The sequence below is a fragment of the Phycomyces blakesleeanus genome (genome assembly GCF_001638985.1).
Source record: "Phycomyces blakesleeanus NRRL 1555(-) unplaced genomic scaffold PHYBLscaffold_38, whole genome shotgun sequence".
Classification (NCBI taxonomy): Eukaryota; Fungi; Mucoromycota; class Mucoromycetes; order Mucorales; family Phycomycetaceae; genus Phycomyces; species Phycomyces blakesleeanus.
In genome coordinates this window covers 31,586-47,834 of record NW_017265168.1, presented here as the reverse complement: position 1 = coordinate 47,834, position 16,249 = coordinate 31,586, and the positions used below count along the sequence as shown (strand labels likewise).

At 37.2% G+C, this 16,249-nt stretch overlaps 6 protein-coding genes across 6 annotated transcripts; 3 read left to right on the top strand and 3 right to left on the bottom strand.

The window, feature by feature from the left end:
• Nucleotides 1–4,058: 4,058 nt before the first annotated feature.
• PHYBLDRAFT_175414 (hypothetical protein) lies at nucleotides 4,059–5,628 on the bottom strand (the record flags this gene model as incomplete). Its single annotated transcript, XM_018437484.1, has 3 exons — nucleotides 4,059–4,145; nucleotides 4,280–5,226; nucleotides 5,475–5,628. 3 exons carry the CDS (start codon nucleotides 5,626–5,628, stop codon nucleotides 4,059–4,061), a joined length of 1,188 nt encoding a protein of 395 aa, XP_018284158.1.
• Nucleotides 5,629–6,230: 602 nt separating this feature from the next.
• On the bottom strand, nucleotides 6,231–6,762 carry PHYBLDRAFT_73125 (hypothetical protein; the record flags this gene model as incomplete). The annotated part of the gene is made up of 3 exons (XM_018442789.1): nucleotides 6,231–6,271; nucleotides 6,339–6,463; nucleotides 6,575–6,762. 3 exons carry the CDS (start codon nucleotides 6,760–6,762, stop codon nucleotides 6,231–6,233), a joined length of 354 nt encoding a protein of 117 aa, XP_018284157.1.
• A 353-nt stretch (nucleotides 6,763–7,115) lies between these two features.
• PHYBLDRAFT_137424 (hypothetical protein) lies at nucleotides 7,116–9,729 on the top strand (the record flags this gene model as incomplete). Its single annotated transcript, XM_018429853.1, has 6 exons — nucleotides 7,116–7,840; nucleotides 7,939–8,759; nucleotides 8,827–8,936; nucleotides 9,024–9,072; nucleotides 9,167–9,327; nucleotides 9,396–9,729. Coding segments are annotated over 6 exons (1,988 nt in total), but the record flags the coding sequence as incomplete, so codon positions are not given.
• A 172-nt stretch (nucleotides 9,730–9,901) lies between these two features.
• Nucleotides 9,902–11,244, top strand: PHYBLDRAFT_178456 (hypothetical protein). The gene is made up of 6 exons (XM_018437989.1): nucleotides 9,902–9,945; nucleotides 10,013–10,071; nucleotides 10,214–10,377; nucleotides 10,479–10,624; nucleotides 10,696–10,911; nucleotides 10,983–11,244. The coding sequence occupies exons 1-6, from the start codon at nucleotides 9,916–9,918 to the stop codon at nucleotides 11,103–11,105; spliced, it is 738 nt and encodes a 245-aa protein (XP_018284155.1). The 5' UTR covers nucleotides 9,902–9,915; the 3' UTR covers nucleotides 11,106–11,244.
• A 132-nt stretch (nucleotides 11,245–11,376) lies between these two features.
• On the bottom strand, nucleotides 11,377–12,622 carry PHYBLDRAFT_175411 (hypothetical protein; the record flags this gene model as incomplete). Its single annotated transcript, XM_018437483.1, has 5 exons — nucleotides 11,377–11,437; nucleotides 11,481–11,573; nucleotides 11,923–12,017; nucleotides 12,208–12,413; nucleotides 12,565–12,622. The coding sequence occupies 5 exons, from the start codon at nucleotides 12,620–12,622 to the stop codon at nucleotides 11,377–11,379; spliced, it is 513 nt and encodes a 170-aa protein (XP_018284154.1).
• Nucleotides 12,623–13,580: 958 nt separating this feature from the next.
• PHYBLDRAFT_119443 (hypothetical protein) lies at nucleotides 13,581–15,959 on the top strand (the record flags this gene model as incomplete). Its single annotated transcript, XM_018428682.1, has 4 exons — nucleotides 13,581–14,365; nucleotides 14,431–15,281; nucleotides 15,458–15,800; nucleotides 15,860–15,959. 4 exons carry the CDS (start codon nucleotides 13,581–13,583, stop codon nucleotides 15,957–15,959), a joined length of 2,079 nt encoding a protein of 692 aa, XP_018284153.1.
• Between the last annotated feature and the right edge of the window lie 290 nt (nucleotides 15,960–16,249).

Sequence of the window (16,249 nt, the reverse complement as noted above, 5' to 3'; positions counted from 1 at the left end):
GGTCGAACAGAGTTTGATTGAATAGATAAATTTCGGACAGCAATAGGCTGGGAGACTCCACCTTGTAACGACACAGCCGAAGAACGAGCTGATTGAAGAGGTGGGGTGCGGGTAGGCACGGGACTATACGAAAGTGGTCTGTCGTCTTCGTCTTCGTCTGTAAACTTTTTTATATTTCCATCGTTTTTGTTGTTGTTGTTGTTGTTGTTGTTATTATTATTGTTTTTGTTATTGTCGTCGTCGTAGTAGTCGTCTTCATCGTAATCGGTATTGTCCTGGATCTGGCTCTCGGTTTCGGTCTCATTGGTGTGTTCTTCATTCCAGCCTGGTGTTGTTAATCCATACTTTTCCGCATAAAGCATTCGTGAATGGCGTCTAGAGACTTTGAGTGGATATGGAGCACGTGCTAGGGGTTCGCTATGATTAGTGGACTGATCTGATAGACTAAGAGTGTCCACTCCAGATTCGAGTTCATGACTGTTGCTATCTTCTGATAACCGTGAAGATTGATTTTTTTTCATTTTCCAAGGGGACGATGATCAGAGGAACGATGTGTGAAAGCTGATGATTATATATAATTGTATACAAGTTTCTACTAAAGAAATGCGGTTTTCTTTTGTCTGTAATGAAAAGAAGAAGAATAAGAGAAAAGGTAGAATTTTGGCTTGTAAGCATCCGATTGAAATGAAATGAAATGAAATAAAATAAAAAAAAAGGAAGCCAAGTTTTCTTGGGCTTTCTTTTTCTCAAAATACAACATTCTTTTGTTTACCTACAAAAAAAAAAGTGAATGGCTAGGTGCGCAAAGCGAGGAGTAGTCTGTAGGTCTCAAAGGATGCTAAATAAAAGAAAGCTGGGGTAGAAAAAGGCAAATGGTGGACCGTGCTACTCTTGCACTTTGCGAACGAGGGCGTTCCTTATTTAGAAATAAGAAGGAAAGCTAGAGCAAGATGATTCATCTGTTGCTCCACTTCGATCTTCCCCAAGTTCGACAATGGTCCACGTGACCCTTACAATTGAGAAGACCAATAACGAATGGTCCTTTTTTCTATATCTGTATTTATAATCGGAAAGATCCTCTCTTTCTCTCTTTTCAAAGGAACAAGCTGTCAAAACGTATTTTGTTGACAAATCAGTTGGGATTGCCCTGGTTATGTATTGCTTGACCCTGTGACGAAAAGAGTGGTAGTTGAGTATAGAAGGATTGCAGATTTTATTATCCCTTGGCTAACAGTACCTAAATTTCACCCCCGGTTTATTACCTTCCATCGACTATTCCTACCAAGGCCAGAACTTTAAATGGCCTCATTCGATAGGCTGGCACAAGGACATTGAGTGTGTCACATTCACAATTTATTTTCTCCTTTGTAAATTAGTTATATATATATATGTATTCCATTCACTATAGTGTGTGTGTGTGTGTGTGTGTGTGTGTACATGTGCGTATGTTTGTTCAAAGTAGAATACATACATATACTTATAAGAAGCTTAAACATGAAAGGAAGGGGATGCTTTAAATAAAGAAGAGACTATAGCGCACCAAATTCATCGAAAGATCTAAAAAAAAAATAAGGTTAAAGGGTGTATGTGTGTTGAGATTTGTAAGTAATGAAAAACAGGTTAATAAATAATAATCATTCATAATTCAACAAAATAAGTTGCAATCAGCATATATTCTGGTGAAATTCCCCTGTTTTCTATAGTAAATCAATGTCATGAATAAAATGCCCTCTTTAAAACAATAACATATGAAAGACATACCTCATTATATCATACGATTGTACGACCTTTATTTATATATATATATCCGAACGTCTTCTTTAAAGTATGTTTCTAATATAGAAAAAATATTAAAATATATATTTATATATATTTATATATATATAGTAATTTCAAGAAGTAAAAGACACGGGTCTTGAATTTTATGTTGTGCAAAAAAAAATTACTGAGTTCAACAATGGTGTCCCACGATCCAAGAATAAAGTCGTATTTGGATTGGATGAACCTTGTTTATTTTTACATGTCGCCTAGTAATTGCCCAATGGTATTCTTGGTATTTTAGTTGCATAAATGGTAATGGTAGTTCCATTTTCCTTATTTCTTTCTTCTTCCTGATATCTACTAAGTTTTATAAGCGTTCAAATGAATATGTAATTTTTTTTATGAAGATGGGCAAGGTGATGTTGTCGATGAGAATGGGGTTGAGCCGAGGGATCTTATTGTCGACGAGAAGCATAATAAATTTATTTTAAATTATATTGATGAGAATCCTTCTGCTGTATCAATTGAAGTGGTAGAAAGCTTAATTAATGTTAGTTTGCGAATTTTAAAATGTGTCAAAAGGAGACAGCTTGGGTGGGAGCCTGATGCTTATAGCATATGAGCAGTAACAGGACATTGTCTAAGATTTTGACAAGCTACTCTTGATTAAAAGTAAAAAGTATCAAGAAATGGAGGGACATCACCTTGTCATAGACAATACTCATATTCATAGCTCAAATGACATGGGAAGATATATTTGATCTCGAGGATAAACCCATGTATATCTTCCGCTATATCTATCAGGATTGAACCCGCTTGAACAATTCTACTTAGTGGTTAAGAGTAAAGTTAAACAAAATAGTTTCATAGAAAAAGAATTGCTAATGATAGGTACTAGTGAGGTATACGACAGCTTATACTAAAATGTTTTCAAAGACGTTGTTCCTCATTCTGCGAAATATCTTGGCTAGTGTCTCAACAAATAGATGCCATTAAACAAAACCAATTTTTTTTTTAAAAATAAGAACATCCTTTCATCACAAGAATCTCATCAAAAATAGTCTTTCCTTTTTATTATATACAATTTAATGATCATTGTACAAGGTTTGTACGCGATTAAGTACATTTTTCTTGATCCTTTGATTCGCGGATGTAACGATTGCACTGACTTTGCCTGGAATTACTTAAAAATTGGCTTTTGTTGGCCAGTTGCTGGAGACGCGTATTCGGGTTCTCCCAAGACACTTCTCAACTTTCCAGAAAAAAAAATCTCAATGTCGACCACGATTGCGATGTCGCCATTTGAGGCCTTGTTTCACCCAATATGTTAAAAGATTCCACGACAAACTCAAAGTTTGCAGGTACTTTTAAGAGGAATGGAAGAGCAAAGTCTTGTAGGAATCGTGAAGATATCTTTCCCACTAAAGTAAACGCAGATATGTATTCTTGATTGTGAGCCAAGTTATAAACAGTAAAAACAGTACATGACATCGAGATCAATATAAAATTCCTCGTGGATCGCCCTTTCCACGGAGAAAATGTATAGACCGTTAAATCCTGAAACTAATTGACTTATTGACGTGAGCCATTGGACCTGGTGTGATGTAAAGATACTTATACGGAACCACAGTCCAATTATGTAGTAGCGAAACACAGCTCTGCGGAATTTATGATGGTTTTGTACTGATATTCTTTTTTTTTTTTAATGAATTTGAGTCTTTGTAATTTTCCAATAAGGACATTGAAATCTATTGTAACACTAAATCCTAAATACCGAACAACTATTGGATACAAAAAGTCACAATGTCGGTACTTTAAATATTACCATTTCTTACAGTGAAAGACCAATTAGGTTTCATTGATGTTTTCATCAAACAAACAAAAAAAGAAGCGTATAAACTCCGCTTATAAGAACTGAATCCAGTAACTCGGGATTAATCGGTACAAAGAAGTACAATTCATTTTTGGATCATTTCAGGTTAATATGTTTACTTGCCCTTTGAATGAAATTAGACACAGATGTAACTCTCAAAATATTTTATACTTAAGGATTTTACAAGAGCACCTAAGATTCTTTATTATTATTATTATTAATATTAATATTAATATTATCATTATCATTATCATTATGACTATTATTATAAAAGGGGAGAATACATTGCTACAAATAGTATTAGGGACTTTTTTTTTAAAGAATAATTAAATAAGAAAACAAAAGGAAAATTATTCATAGAATCTTATTATTTTCTATGGTTGTATTTACGCAGAGACTTGCTCTGCTAGTTTGGATCTATTTTTTAATTAAGAGGGCATATAAACCCTCCAGTGGGCGGTGTAATGGCAACAGTTGGCACCCACATAATCCCCCAGAAATGAAAAGCCATCTTTGTAAAAAAAAAAAAAAAAACAAAAACAGAAACAAAAGAGCAAAATGCAATACAATGCGATGCAATGCGACACAGTGGAGTTTAATAAAGAAGTTCCTCCTTTTCCTCAGCAATTTTTTTTTTCAACTTACATGAAGAACCACATTAAGTGAGGGCGGATCCCCTTTCTTTTGTGGCCCACAAGCCCTGTAGAGATTCTGAAAGGTCGGGTCTGTTGTTGAAGAAGCCGAGTATTCCACTGTAAGTCTGAGCTGTTGAGATATGATCTTGCGTGGTGCAAAGACCATTGGGCCTTGTGTTCCCCATCCAAATTGACGCAGCGTCAGACTGTCTTTCATATAAAAATCAAGCCCGGTAATGTGGGTAGGGATCCAGTTCTGACTATTATCAAAAGTAACATTCACCAGCCAGGACGAGTGAAGAAGAGGATGCTGATCTGTTCCCCAACTGACAGGATCATCTCCACTCTCGATAGCGCTGCCCATTGAGACAAGAGGTGTTCTTGGCCAGCAAAAGAACGCGGCAATTGCACCAAGGATGAAAAAGATAAAAGTGAATATCACACAAATACGAGATGCTCTTGCTCCACGACAGCATTTTCTCTTCTTGATGGTATGTTTGCTTTTCTGAGACATCGAAACCGTATCAGAGGAAGGGTGTGGAGATCCATTGCTCTCATAGTCGCTTTTGTTCGTTAAGGACTTTTCAGTTGGTGTAGAGGGATGCTTTGACGGAGATGATCTTGTGCGACTCCCTCTACTATGATTGCTGTGATGATGATGGTGATGTCGGTGTTTTCCTGAGCGAGAAGTGATCTCTTCAACACATATCTCAGCTTGAGCATAATCATATTCAACCGAGTATTCAGGATAATATGGGTGTGGCTGTGGGAAGCTGTGTTCCGATTCGCCTGTTTCATAATACTGCTGGCAATGGCAAGGTTGGTCAATGTTTACTCCATTTATATAAACATCATCATTCTCTCCAGTTGGTGTATAATTTCCGTTTCCCCCGTTATAAGCCTGAAATCCGATGGTATTCGAAGCAGATGTTTGCTGATAGGCGCATTCACAGTTCACTAAAATAATAATAATAAGCAATCAGTTACATAATAATAATAAAATGTATTTTCTCTCTCTTTTTATATACATATATATGACACACATCCTAGCACTCATATAACTTGCCTTGTTCCTTCTCTTGATGTATATGTGGCGCGTATTGTACTTCATCCAAGAAGTGATCAGGCTGATGGGAGCTCGATGAATTGTGATATTGCATTTTAGGATAAATATAAAAGAAAGGCAAAGGTTTGAGTCAACATACCGTAGAATATTGAATATACAATCAAAAAAATTAAGAAGCAGGCCTTATGCCACCAATTGCATGACCATACGAGAAAAGAAGGACCAAGTGAAGGGGAGGGGGAGAATGGACGATGCTGCTCTCCTGAGCCTGAAAGACTAGTTTGGTGTTGCATCTACTTTGTCTACTCCTTTATTGTACAGCATTTTTTCAACCTTTTTTTCTCTCTTAGTATTATTATTAAGAAAAATAGATAAATAATATACTTAATCTAAAAAAGAAATCATTTGGTTATATAGCTGTACCGACTTGTATCTCTTTATCACTATAATTCAAAGTTAGAAAACACTTTATGTTTCTATGAAAATCACTAGAACCCTCGACCCCTCGAGGGATAGGTTGCATAATAGCTTACCTAGATACTATACAGAAAAAAAAGGTACTTTAACCACCTACAAGAACATCTTAGATTTGGAACGATCGACAGCCATTTATTTATATCTATCAAGAAAAAAAGTTACCCCCCATATAAAACACCATCTTTAACAATCTGATGAGAAAACTAAAATAATAATAACATTTACATGCTTTAATCTACTAGATACCATAGGAGATCGAGTACAAGTGATTTGGATAAACTCAATAATATACACACACACATTTTTAGGTTGAAACAAAAGCACTGGCACTTTATTTCTATTCCAGAGAACAACACATCCTTATTTACGCGTATATAGACCCTTATTCAATAATAAAGAGATAGAGCCAATGTCATTTCTAAGAAGATTTGGGCAAAGACAATACATCTGTAACAGAGCCTTGAAAAAAAATTGTAAAAAGAGAAAATTTATATCATCTTTCGCAGTCTAGAGCATATGGCTATACATTGCTTTAGCTGAGCTAAATGATTAACCATTGTAAAGACAGCAAAATTTAGGACAACTTTGGAGTGATGCAGATAAAGAGGAGCTGTTTTACTGAGTGAAGCATGCAGTTTGTTTTCTTTCAATCTGTTCAGTTACAACGATATATATATATATATATATATATTAAATACGACCTCAATTGTGCACACAAAAGTCCCATGTTCAGATACAAATTTAGTATTGTAGTTTACACACTTTAACTTGCTCATTAAGAGTTCCAGACAATAAGATAGCAGAGACATTTCAAGTCCAATAATATATATTTTGACATTTATCATCAAGTAATTGCCCGACTTACTAAAATCCGGACAAAGATTCCCGTAAAAGATCCTGCTATTTAAAACTACAGGTGGTTGACAGTTGCTTAGGTTGAAGATATACATACATTCAAGTCAGATACGCCTCTTTTCTTATTTTTTATAGCCATGCGTTTCAACTAAAAGCTCGAATTCACACTGTAATTAAATTTAATTATAGCCAATTGTATTCTTAAGACGCATATATAGTAAAGTTCTTGTGATGATATACCCGTTTATTCTTTATTTAACAAATGAAATGAAATGAAATGGGCTGAGCTAGTGAAAGTGTGAGAGCGAAGATGATTACTGCCTGGCTTGCCCTGATTTACTCAATTGTCAACCGGAGCCTCAATCCCGAAAAAGGATGAAAATACCACAAAAGGAGCGTGGTAAAAAAAAACAAATCGTCAAAAGTATTCACTCTTCACTCTTCTTCATAATGGTCCAAGTAAAACCTTTTGGCGCCTGGCCTTCCCCTATCACTGCAGAATCTCTCGCTTCTGTATCGCCTGTTGTCGATGTCTGCGTCGACCAGACCACTGGATCTGTATTCTGGTGCCAGGTTATGTCTGCTGAGCAAGGACGCACTCAAATCTTCCAGAGACCACTTGACGTCTCGGCACCCCCAAAAGCACTCTTACCTCCGGGATACAACTGCCGCACACGCGTTCATGAATATGGACAAGGTGCCTTGAAGGTCAAGAATGGACTCTTGATTTTTTCCAACGACTCTGACTGCCAGTTGTATAAGATTGATCTTGTCAATGCTCCAGACTCCATTGTCGCCATTACTCCCGAGTCAAAGTCATTCCGTTACGCTGATATGGTCATCGACGAAAAACTCCGCTATTTGGTGTGTGTAAGAGAGGAACACTTTGAGAACGAAGAACCCAAGGATGTCGTGAACACACTCGTTGCCATAAACCTGGAGGAAAAGGACCTTTCAAAGGCTGTCAAGGTTATCGAAAAGGGTTCCGACTTTTACTCAACTCCTCGTATCTCTCCAGATGGTACTACACTTGCATATGTTGACTGGGTCCATCCCTATATGCCCTGGGACTTCACCCGTCTGCACACTGCCAAGATTTCTTATAGTGAAGGAGAGATTTCTTTGTCATCAACCAAAACAGTGGCTGGTGAAACAGTGGGCGAGAGCATTGTGGTAAGTCGATATTCTTAGATACGCGTGTAAATATATATATATATATATATTAGACTTACATACTCTTTTTTTTTATAAATAATAATAACAATTACTAGCAACCTGAATTTGGTATTGACAATGTTCTATACTTTGTCTCTGACCGCTCAGGATTTTGGAATCTATATCGTTATCATAATGATAGCGTCGAACTTTTGCTACCAGAACCTCTTTCCCAAGATTTTGCTGATGCGCCATGGAGATTCAACAACTCCTTTTATACCCCTTTTAGTTCAGATCCTACCAAGCTCTTGTGCATCAACAAGAAGAGCCTTGCAGTGCTAAACACATCCGAAAAGACATTGACTGACCTGCCTCTCGAATTCACTCACTTCAATCAGATTCGCACCTACAGCGTAGAATCTCAGGAATATGTTGTGGTAAATGCTGCTTCTCCTATGCAGCCCAGCCAGCTGATATCTTACTCTATCGTTGATCAATTCTTACTCCATGTTCTGAAAGAATCATCTGCGCCTAAGCTTGACGCAGACTACATCTCGGTTGGAAAAGAAATCACCTTTTTGACTACCGACAACAAGGAAGCCTACTGTTATTTCTATGAGCCCAAGAACCCAGAGTACACTGGCGAAGGGAAGCCTCCACTGAGAGTACTGTCACATGGTGGTCCAACCGCCTATTCCCCCAACTCTTATTCCAGAGATATACAGTATTGGACTACACGTGGTTTTGCCATTGCGGATGTAAACTATGGTGGTAGCTCTGGATATGGTAGAGAATATCGTAATCGCCTGAAGAAGCAATGGGGTGTCGTTGATGTTGATGATTGCTGCAATGCAGCCCTTTATCTGGCCAAGGAAGGTTTTGTGGATCAAGAGAAACTGGCCATCGTAGGCAGCAGTGCCGGCGGGTTCACGACACTGTAAGTAAAACATGCAAAGAAAGATAGATGGAAGCAAGACAAGTGATATATTGTTATCTGTTGATAGCGCAAGTGTTGCTTTCCGTGATGTATTCAAAGCAGGATGCTGTATGTACGGCATCTCTGATATCACCTTGTTGGCCAAAGAAACTCATAAATTTGAGTCGAGATATCCTGGTAAATTAATTATGACTTTTTTTGAATACACACACAAATATATAGATATATATATCTTGTGATTTATTGAATACATTGTATCTATAGATCAATTGATCGGCGAGTATCCCAAAGATAAGGCTATATACGAAGAGCGGTAAGCTTTACACGAGTCAATACTAATAATAATACTAGCAAGCAGAATAAACATCATACAGCCCAGTTATTAATCCGTTATGAAATTCCTGTAGCTCTCCACTTTTTTCAGCTGATAATATCAAATGCCCTGTTATTTTCTTCCAAGGTTCTGAAGATAAGGTTGTCCCTCCCTCGCAGTCAGAGGTCATGGTAGAGGCACTTAAAAAGAAAGGAATACCTGTCGCTTATGTTCTTTACCAAGGAGAGACTCACGGTAAGTTTAGAAACAATTGGATTCCCAAAAGAAATACAGGTGCTAAGCTATCACAATGTCATAAATAGGTTTCCGTCTTGCAGAGAACATTAAGCGCACAAAGGAACTTGAACAGTGGTTCTATGGTCAAATCTTTGAATTTCCCGTCACTGGCATAGAAGGCGTAGAGATTTATAACTTCCACAAGTAAAGAAGAAGAAGATACTATGTATTTGTGTTCTATTATTCTTGGGTATCATTCGAAAGGTCCAAAAACTCTCTTTATTTTTGTCTGTTTAGCATATTTTTATTTCAACAATATATGTTTTATTTCTATAAATTCTAGCAAGAAATTCGATCTTTCCAATCTTAGGACTCTATTCGTTGTGAGTTACAATGATTAATAAATTCTATTGAAACTGGAATTCGTCCACCAAGAAGCTTCCAAAGTCAATGAATTCCCAAGAGAGTTTCTCCTATCAATTAAATTCCTAAAAAATAAATGGCGGAGTTAATGCCCAAGCATTGGTGGCTTGGTTATGCGCACAACCTAATATCGAAAAAAAAAAAAAAAGAATTAGACAAGTCCAGCACAGCAATCTTCTACAAATGAGTGAACTCGAGGCCAAGCTTCCCCAAGTAAGCAAAAGAATAAATGCAAAAAGCCTGAATTAAAAAATTACTTGATTAACATTGACCTTTATAGAAACGGTATTACCGTCAACGTGCTCATGCCAACCCATTCTCCGATCACCATTTGGAATAGTAAGTCTCGAAACAGAAGATACCGAGTCTCAATATATACATACATACAGAGAGATAGATAAACGTCGACATATACAAATGTTATTAATACTACTATTACCTTATTTTCCTTTCTAACCCGATTTTGAACAATTTCTTTCAGCCCTGCCAAGCCTGAGGACATGGACTGGTCAAAGCACTATCCCCAGTTCTATCCTGCTAAAGAGGGAGAGGTTCAGAAAAAAGTCGAATTTGCAGATATTGGCTGTGGTTATGGTGGTCTTTTGATTGCTCTCTCTACTCTCTTTCCCGAGAAGCTGATGTTAGGTAACGCTTATGATCTTATAGATTTAATTGTATTGAAAGAAAGGGGGGAGAGGAGAAATATTGATTACTAGAAAATTAAACGAAATTGGTATGTTTAATAGGTATGGAGATCCGTACAAAAGTAGAAGACTATGTATTTGAGCGCATCAAGGCTTTACGTACTCAAGAGCCTGGATCTTACCAGAATGTATCAATTATTCGTATGAATGCCATGAAGTTCTTGCCAAATTTCTTTGAGAAAGGACAGGTACGGATTGTGGAAGGATATTGGATGAATCACACATATTTCCAGAGACCTAACCTGTTCGGATTGCATAGCTTTCAAAAATTTTCTTTCTCTTCCCTGATCCTCACTTCAAACTTAGAAAACATAAGGCGCGTATTATCAGCCAAACCTTGCTGGCTGAGTATGCATTCAGTCTCCGTGTAGGTGGTATTCTCTACACTATTACCGATGTAAAGGATCTTCATGAGTGGATGGTTAAGCACTTGGATGAGCATCCTTTGTTCAAGAGAATCTCTGATGAAGAATGTGTAAGGAAAAATGATAATAATGAAATATTTACTCCCCAATGGCCAGTTGTGACTCATTAAGATAATTATAGGAACAAGATCCTGTTGTCGAACACGTTCGCAACGCCACAGAAGAGGGAAAGAAGGTTGCCCGTAATGAAGGTGATAAGTTCCTCGCATGCTATCTCCGCATCGAGGATCCTTATCAGGCATAAGATATGCTACTCGATTATATATAAAAAAATTACAAGAGCATCAGATTCTTGGAACGTCATGTGTATATTAAAGATTTGTTCACCCATCTTTGCCCAGTCTACAGCATAAAGATATACATAAACTAGTATATTCTGTGCCAAATTTCATTAGAACATAGGGATAAAGTGAGGGGGTTACACGATTGTCGGCTCGGTGCTCACACTAACACCGTTGGTTTATCTGACAGTACAAGCAATAATTTCCTTGATACTTACTTGCATTATTTCAGGTCTATAATTGTGCCTTGAGTGTCAGGAGTGCATTTGTTCCTTGAGCAAACCAAAAGAGAAAACTGTTAGAAAGTATATATATATAAAGGTCCCATTTCCATTTACCATAACAACAGTGCCAATATTACCAAAAGGAACACGAATACTTGATGTGAATACAAAAAACTAAATATACAAATCTTATATATTTGACTCAGCCTTAAAAAACCATATTTTAATAGAGTTTTCACAATAAAAAAATATGCCTAAAAGTTAACTAAGAATTACTTAATTCTCTTATTATTTTGTGTTTTTTATGAGGCATTTTGTATTACAGATATTTGTGATTAAAACCACAATCATATTTACAACAAGGTTGTATATCGCATATCCAGTGGGTTAATCCCAGTCCTGGGATGTTGCTGCTTCTACGCCACTAAGCAGCCATTACTTGTTGAAGTGTGAGTATACAGATGTGTATCATTTCTTAAAATAAAATAACATTCGTAATAAAAATAGCCCAAATCACTACACTTGCATATATATATATCTATATATCTATACATACTCTATTCTTGAATCAAATACCAATACCAATACCATCTTATCTGCAAATGTATGTGAGTACTTGTATGCAATACTTGCGACCAAGATCCAGACAATCTTGATATGTACACATTATTTAAGAAGGACCCCCCCCCCCCCCCTAACCGTTCTAAAAGTGTAAGCTTAGATAATTTATATATAGTCTTGAGACCGCCAAATGATCAGTGAGCACAAGCTTGATCAGCCAAAGGAGTGTATGTAGCATTGCCTGTTTGTTATTTCACTCACCAAAAATAATAAATTTAACATTGAAGAATGCCACACGATTCAAATACTCCTCAGGCTCTTTTGCGTTCAAATGCACCATTATGATGTAGCATGCATTATGTACTCTCGTTAAAGTTAGGTCCATAGAATAAGGCACTGGAATCCGTGCAGAAAGACGGCACTCAAAACGCATTGTGATATCAACTTCTAAAAGGAAAGTTCGTTCAAACTTGATGCGAATATACTCTGGAACCATGATTATATTAGTCCGCTACTATATCTAATATTTAGCCAGATCAAATTACTGTTTGGTATCCAAGTATTCAGATAAGCATAGAGAAAACGGCCGCTTTTTAATTTAGTGGTCAATCTCCTTTTCATGTCAATTGTATCTTACGGTACAAAGGGGAAAGACGTCTGGCGCCACTGATGACTTTCCTAGGGTACCCAATCATTTTTGACCAATTCAGCCTATATAACTGTACGTTGTGCTTTTGGTATAAATAAATAAATAAATAAATTATAAAACTATGCATGTGTATCGTGCAAACACGAAAGCCTTAGTTTTATAAAAAGTAAAATAACCCCAAATTATACAAAATTCTCAGAAAGACAATGGTTTCCAGGCTAATTTATAGCTTTTATTAATATGTAAAAGCAATACACACACGATCAGACAAAGGTAACACACGATGCCAGTTTTATAATAAAAAGAAGAAGAAAAGATTATTGGTGTGTGCGTGTATGTATGTGTGTGTGCTTTTCTTTTTAACATGCAGGAGATGCAAAAAGCTTTCCTTTTCTTTCACACATCTGGACAAGTTTATTCTCTACAGTCAATCGGGCTACTCTAGTTTTCTCTTGCCGCCATTAGCTCAACTTTGTGCTTCTTTCTAACCCAATAAAAGAAGGGGGAGAGTAAAGGGGGGGAAGGAAGGGGCGCTCTAACGAAGCTTGTTATAGAAGTTTGCGTGGTGTCTGATGGCCCACATTTGTTTCTTGTGATTGGATATATAGGAAATATGCAGCTCAGCATGGGAATAGATGTGTATAGATGTACAAGGGCACGTTGAACATCAGTGTATAGCTCTGGATAGCCTTTATTTTGAATCAAGGAACCGTTAACATGAGCAAGAACGTAGCCATAATAAAGTGATGGAATGATAGTAAAGATCCCAAAAAAAGCCAAATAGCCAAATAGCCAAGAGAGTCCCTGATCAAACTCCTTTTTAAACTAATTCTATCACTCAGTATTGCAATAGAGCGCAGTCTGCCTAAAGAAAACTTTAAAAAAAAAATCAGAAAATCAAAAGTGCCTCACAGATATTAAATTCAATCTTATAAAAGCAGCCATGGTTCATGCCTTTCTTCACTTCTTTTTGATCTCATCAATATCATCTTTCATCTTAGCTTATGAAATACGGACTCGAGTTACAGCATAACATTTTCACTCCATGGCGTTTGTCTTATATTGCCTACGATTTGCTGAAACAAGAACTCAAGACACGTCAAACTCATCATGGCTGGACAAGACGGGATGAGGATGATTTTATTGGTCTATTGGATAATGAACTCACAAAAGTCTATGATTTCATCAATGCAAAATTGTCAGAAATTGATGCTCGTATACTCTACTGTGAGCGCACCATCAATGCACTACAAGAAAGTGCCTCTGCATCCCCAGATATGAACTATGGCTTGATGGACGAAACATTAACTGAAATCCTCTTTGACGTCAATGATCTCTCAAAGTTCACACGTGTAAATTTCACCGCAATTCAAAAGATATTGAAGAAGCACGACAAATGGACGCAGTTAAATTTGAAGCAGGATTATGTACAGACTTTGCGAAGTAAACCACTTGATAAACAACGATTTGATGTAGCAATCATATACATATCTGCTCTTCATGATATTTGTCGGAACCGAGGAGAAAAACATATAGGGAATTCAGCTGCAGGTGGCAACCAAAATGCATTTGAACGTGCCACAGCAAAATACTGGATCCACCCTGACAATGTAACCGAAGTCAAAGCAATCATCATGTTACACTTGCCTGTGTTGATCTTCGATAAGAACAAACAATGGGAAGCTTCAGACTCAGCAATATCTAGTATTTATTTTGAAAACTCAAACTTTGATCTCTACACTGGCCGTCTTCAACGTGATGAAGGAGCAGAAGCAATACGATACAGATGGTAAACACATAAGATGCATAAAGATAATTTCACATCTTATCATTTATTTTAACTCCTTTAATCAGGTACGGGCCTATGGAATCCCAGGACATTTTTATTGAGCGCAAAACACATCATGCACCTTGGCTTGATGGTGCCTCCGTCAAGGACCGTTTTAGGCTTAAAGAGAACCAAGTGAACAATTACACACTAGGAAGACTTACTGCAGACTCAATAGCGAACGAATTACGCAGAAAAGGCACGAATCCAGAAGCTGTCAAAGATGTCCAATTTATTGCACAAGGCATACAAACGTCTTTAAAAGAAAAGGGGATACAGCCTATGCTCAGAGCATTTTATAATCGCACAGCATTCCAGCTTCCGGGAGATCAGAGAGTACGAGTATCGCTTGATACTGACCTCACATTTATAAGAGAAGACCACATATACACTGAAAGCTGCCAGAGACAACGTCCTAACTGGCGTCGTACCGATGTTGGCATTGACTATCCATTCTCTTATGTCCCAGAAAAGGATATTTTGCGTTTCCCTTTTGCAGTCCTAGAAACGAAACTCCAAACCCATCTCGGCCAAGAGCCACCTGCTTGGCTCACTTCTTTACTGGAATCCCACCTGGTCCATGAAGTCCCTCGTTTCTCAAAATACCTTCATGGTGCAGCTCATTTTTATCACGATCGTCTCCCACTGCTACCGTGGTGGCTATCTGAGCTCAATGTGGATATACGAAAACCCCGAGCAGAGAATTCAGGCTTAACAAGATCCCGCAGTTTCAAACCTCTTATTGATGGTCGTTATCGTCGGGCAATGATAGAAGAGAAAGAAAGGGCACAGAACCTAACTATAGATGTAGAGCAAGACCAAATAAGCAATCAAAGTGATCAAGTCACAACCTTACTTTCTACTTCTTCTGAAGCACGTACGCTTGGTAGACAAGTAAGCGCAGGCTCATTTCAAAAAAAGTATAACCGTCACCATGTTTCCGTTGATATGCCAATGGAGTCTGCTAATCAAGGTTAGTTTATCGATATAGACATATGTATATTATAAATACCTTGGTCTAACGCTGATTCTAACTCTTAAACACACACTCAGATGCAAGTAAAAAGAAAGGATGGCTAAATAAGATAAACGATCCATATTCAGCCTTACTTCCCATGTCAAAACCGACGAAGGAAGAAACAAGTGCACCACAAGCAAGCGAATCTTCTAGCGAAAAGCCAAAGAAACAAAAAAAGATGAAGGTGGAGCCTAAAGTATTTTTTGCAAATGAGCGTACTTTTATATCCTGGCTCCAGTTCTCAGCCTTACTTCTTACTGTTGCTCTCAGTTTATTGAACTTTGGAGATCATGTTTCCCGTGCAGTAGGCGGAGCTCTCATAGGATTGGCTACGGCAGTTGCAGCCTACGCCTTGTACCGCTTCGAGAAACGATCATGGTACGAAAAAAAAAGCTATATTGAAAACATAATTAATTGACTAATGTAATTCAACACAGGATGATTACCAATCGCATCGAGGGTCGCTATGACGATGTCTGGGGTCCCGCTGTATTATGTATTCTTTTAATAACTGCACTAGTGGTAAGTTATAAATAAGCCATTATTTAAAAGTTACAAATATTAATTAATTAATTATACTTATTTTTTCATAGGTAAATCTTTATGTACGCTTTAGATAAAGATTCTTTTTAAACAAAAAAAAAACAAAACAAAACAAAAAAGACGCCATACACTACTATCATTGGCGTTGTATAACTTTGGACTTATTTATCTACGCTGATCAATTTATATTTTTACAATCTGGCAGAGTGTCCTATATTAAATCATCTTCTTTTCTGTCCCATTTCTTTCCATTCTATCCAATCACATAAAATATAATTGTTATG

What these genes read in the sequence shown, in the direction of transcription:
- PHYBLDRAFT_178456 (XM_018437989.1), top strand. Translation starts at nt 9,916, where the DNA reads ATGAGTGAACTCGAGGCCAAGCTTCCCCAA. An exon ending in TCCCGAGAAGCTGATGTTAG is followed by an intron (nt 10,378 to 10,478) that starts GTAACGCTTATG and finishes TATGTTTAATAG; the next exon opens with GTATGGAGATCCGTACAAAA. An exon ending in ATTTCTTTGAGAAAGGACAG is followed by an intron (nt 10,625 to 10,695) that starts GTACGGATTGTG and finishes CGGATTGCATAG; the next exon opens with CTTTCAAAAATTTTCTTTCT.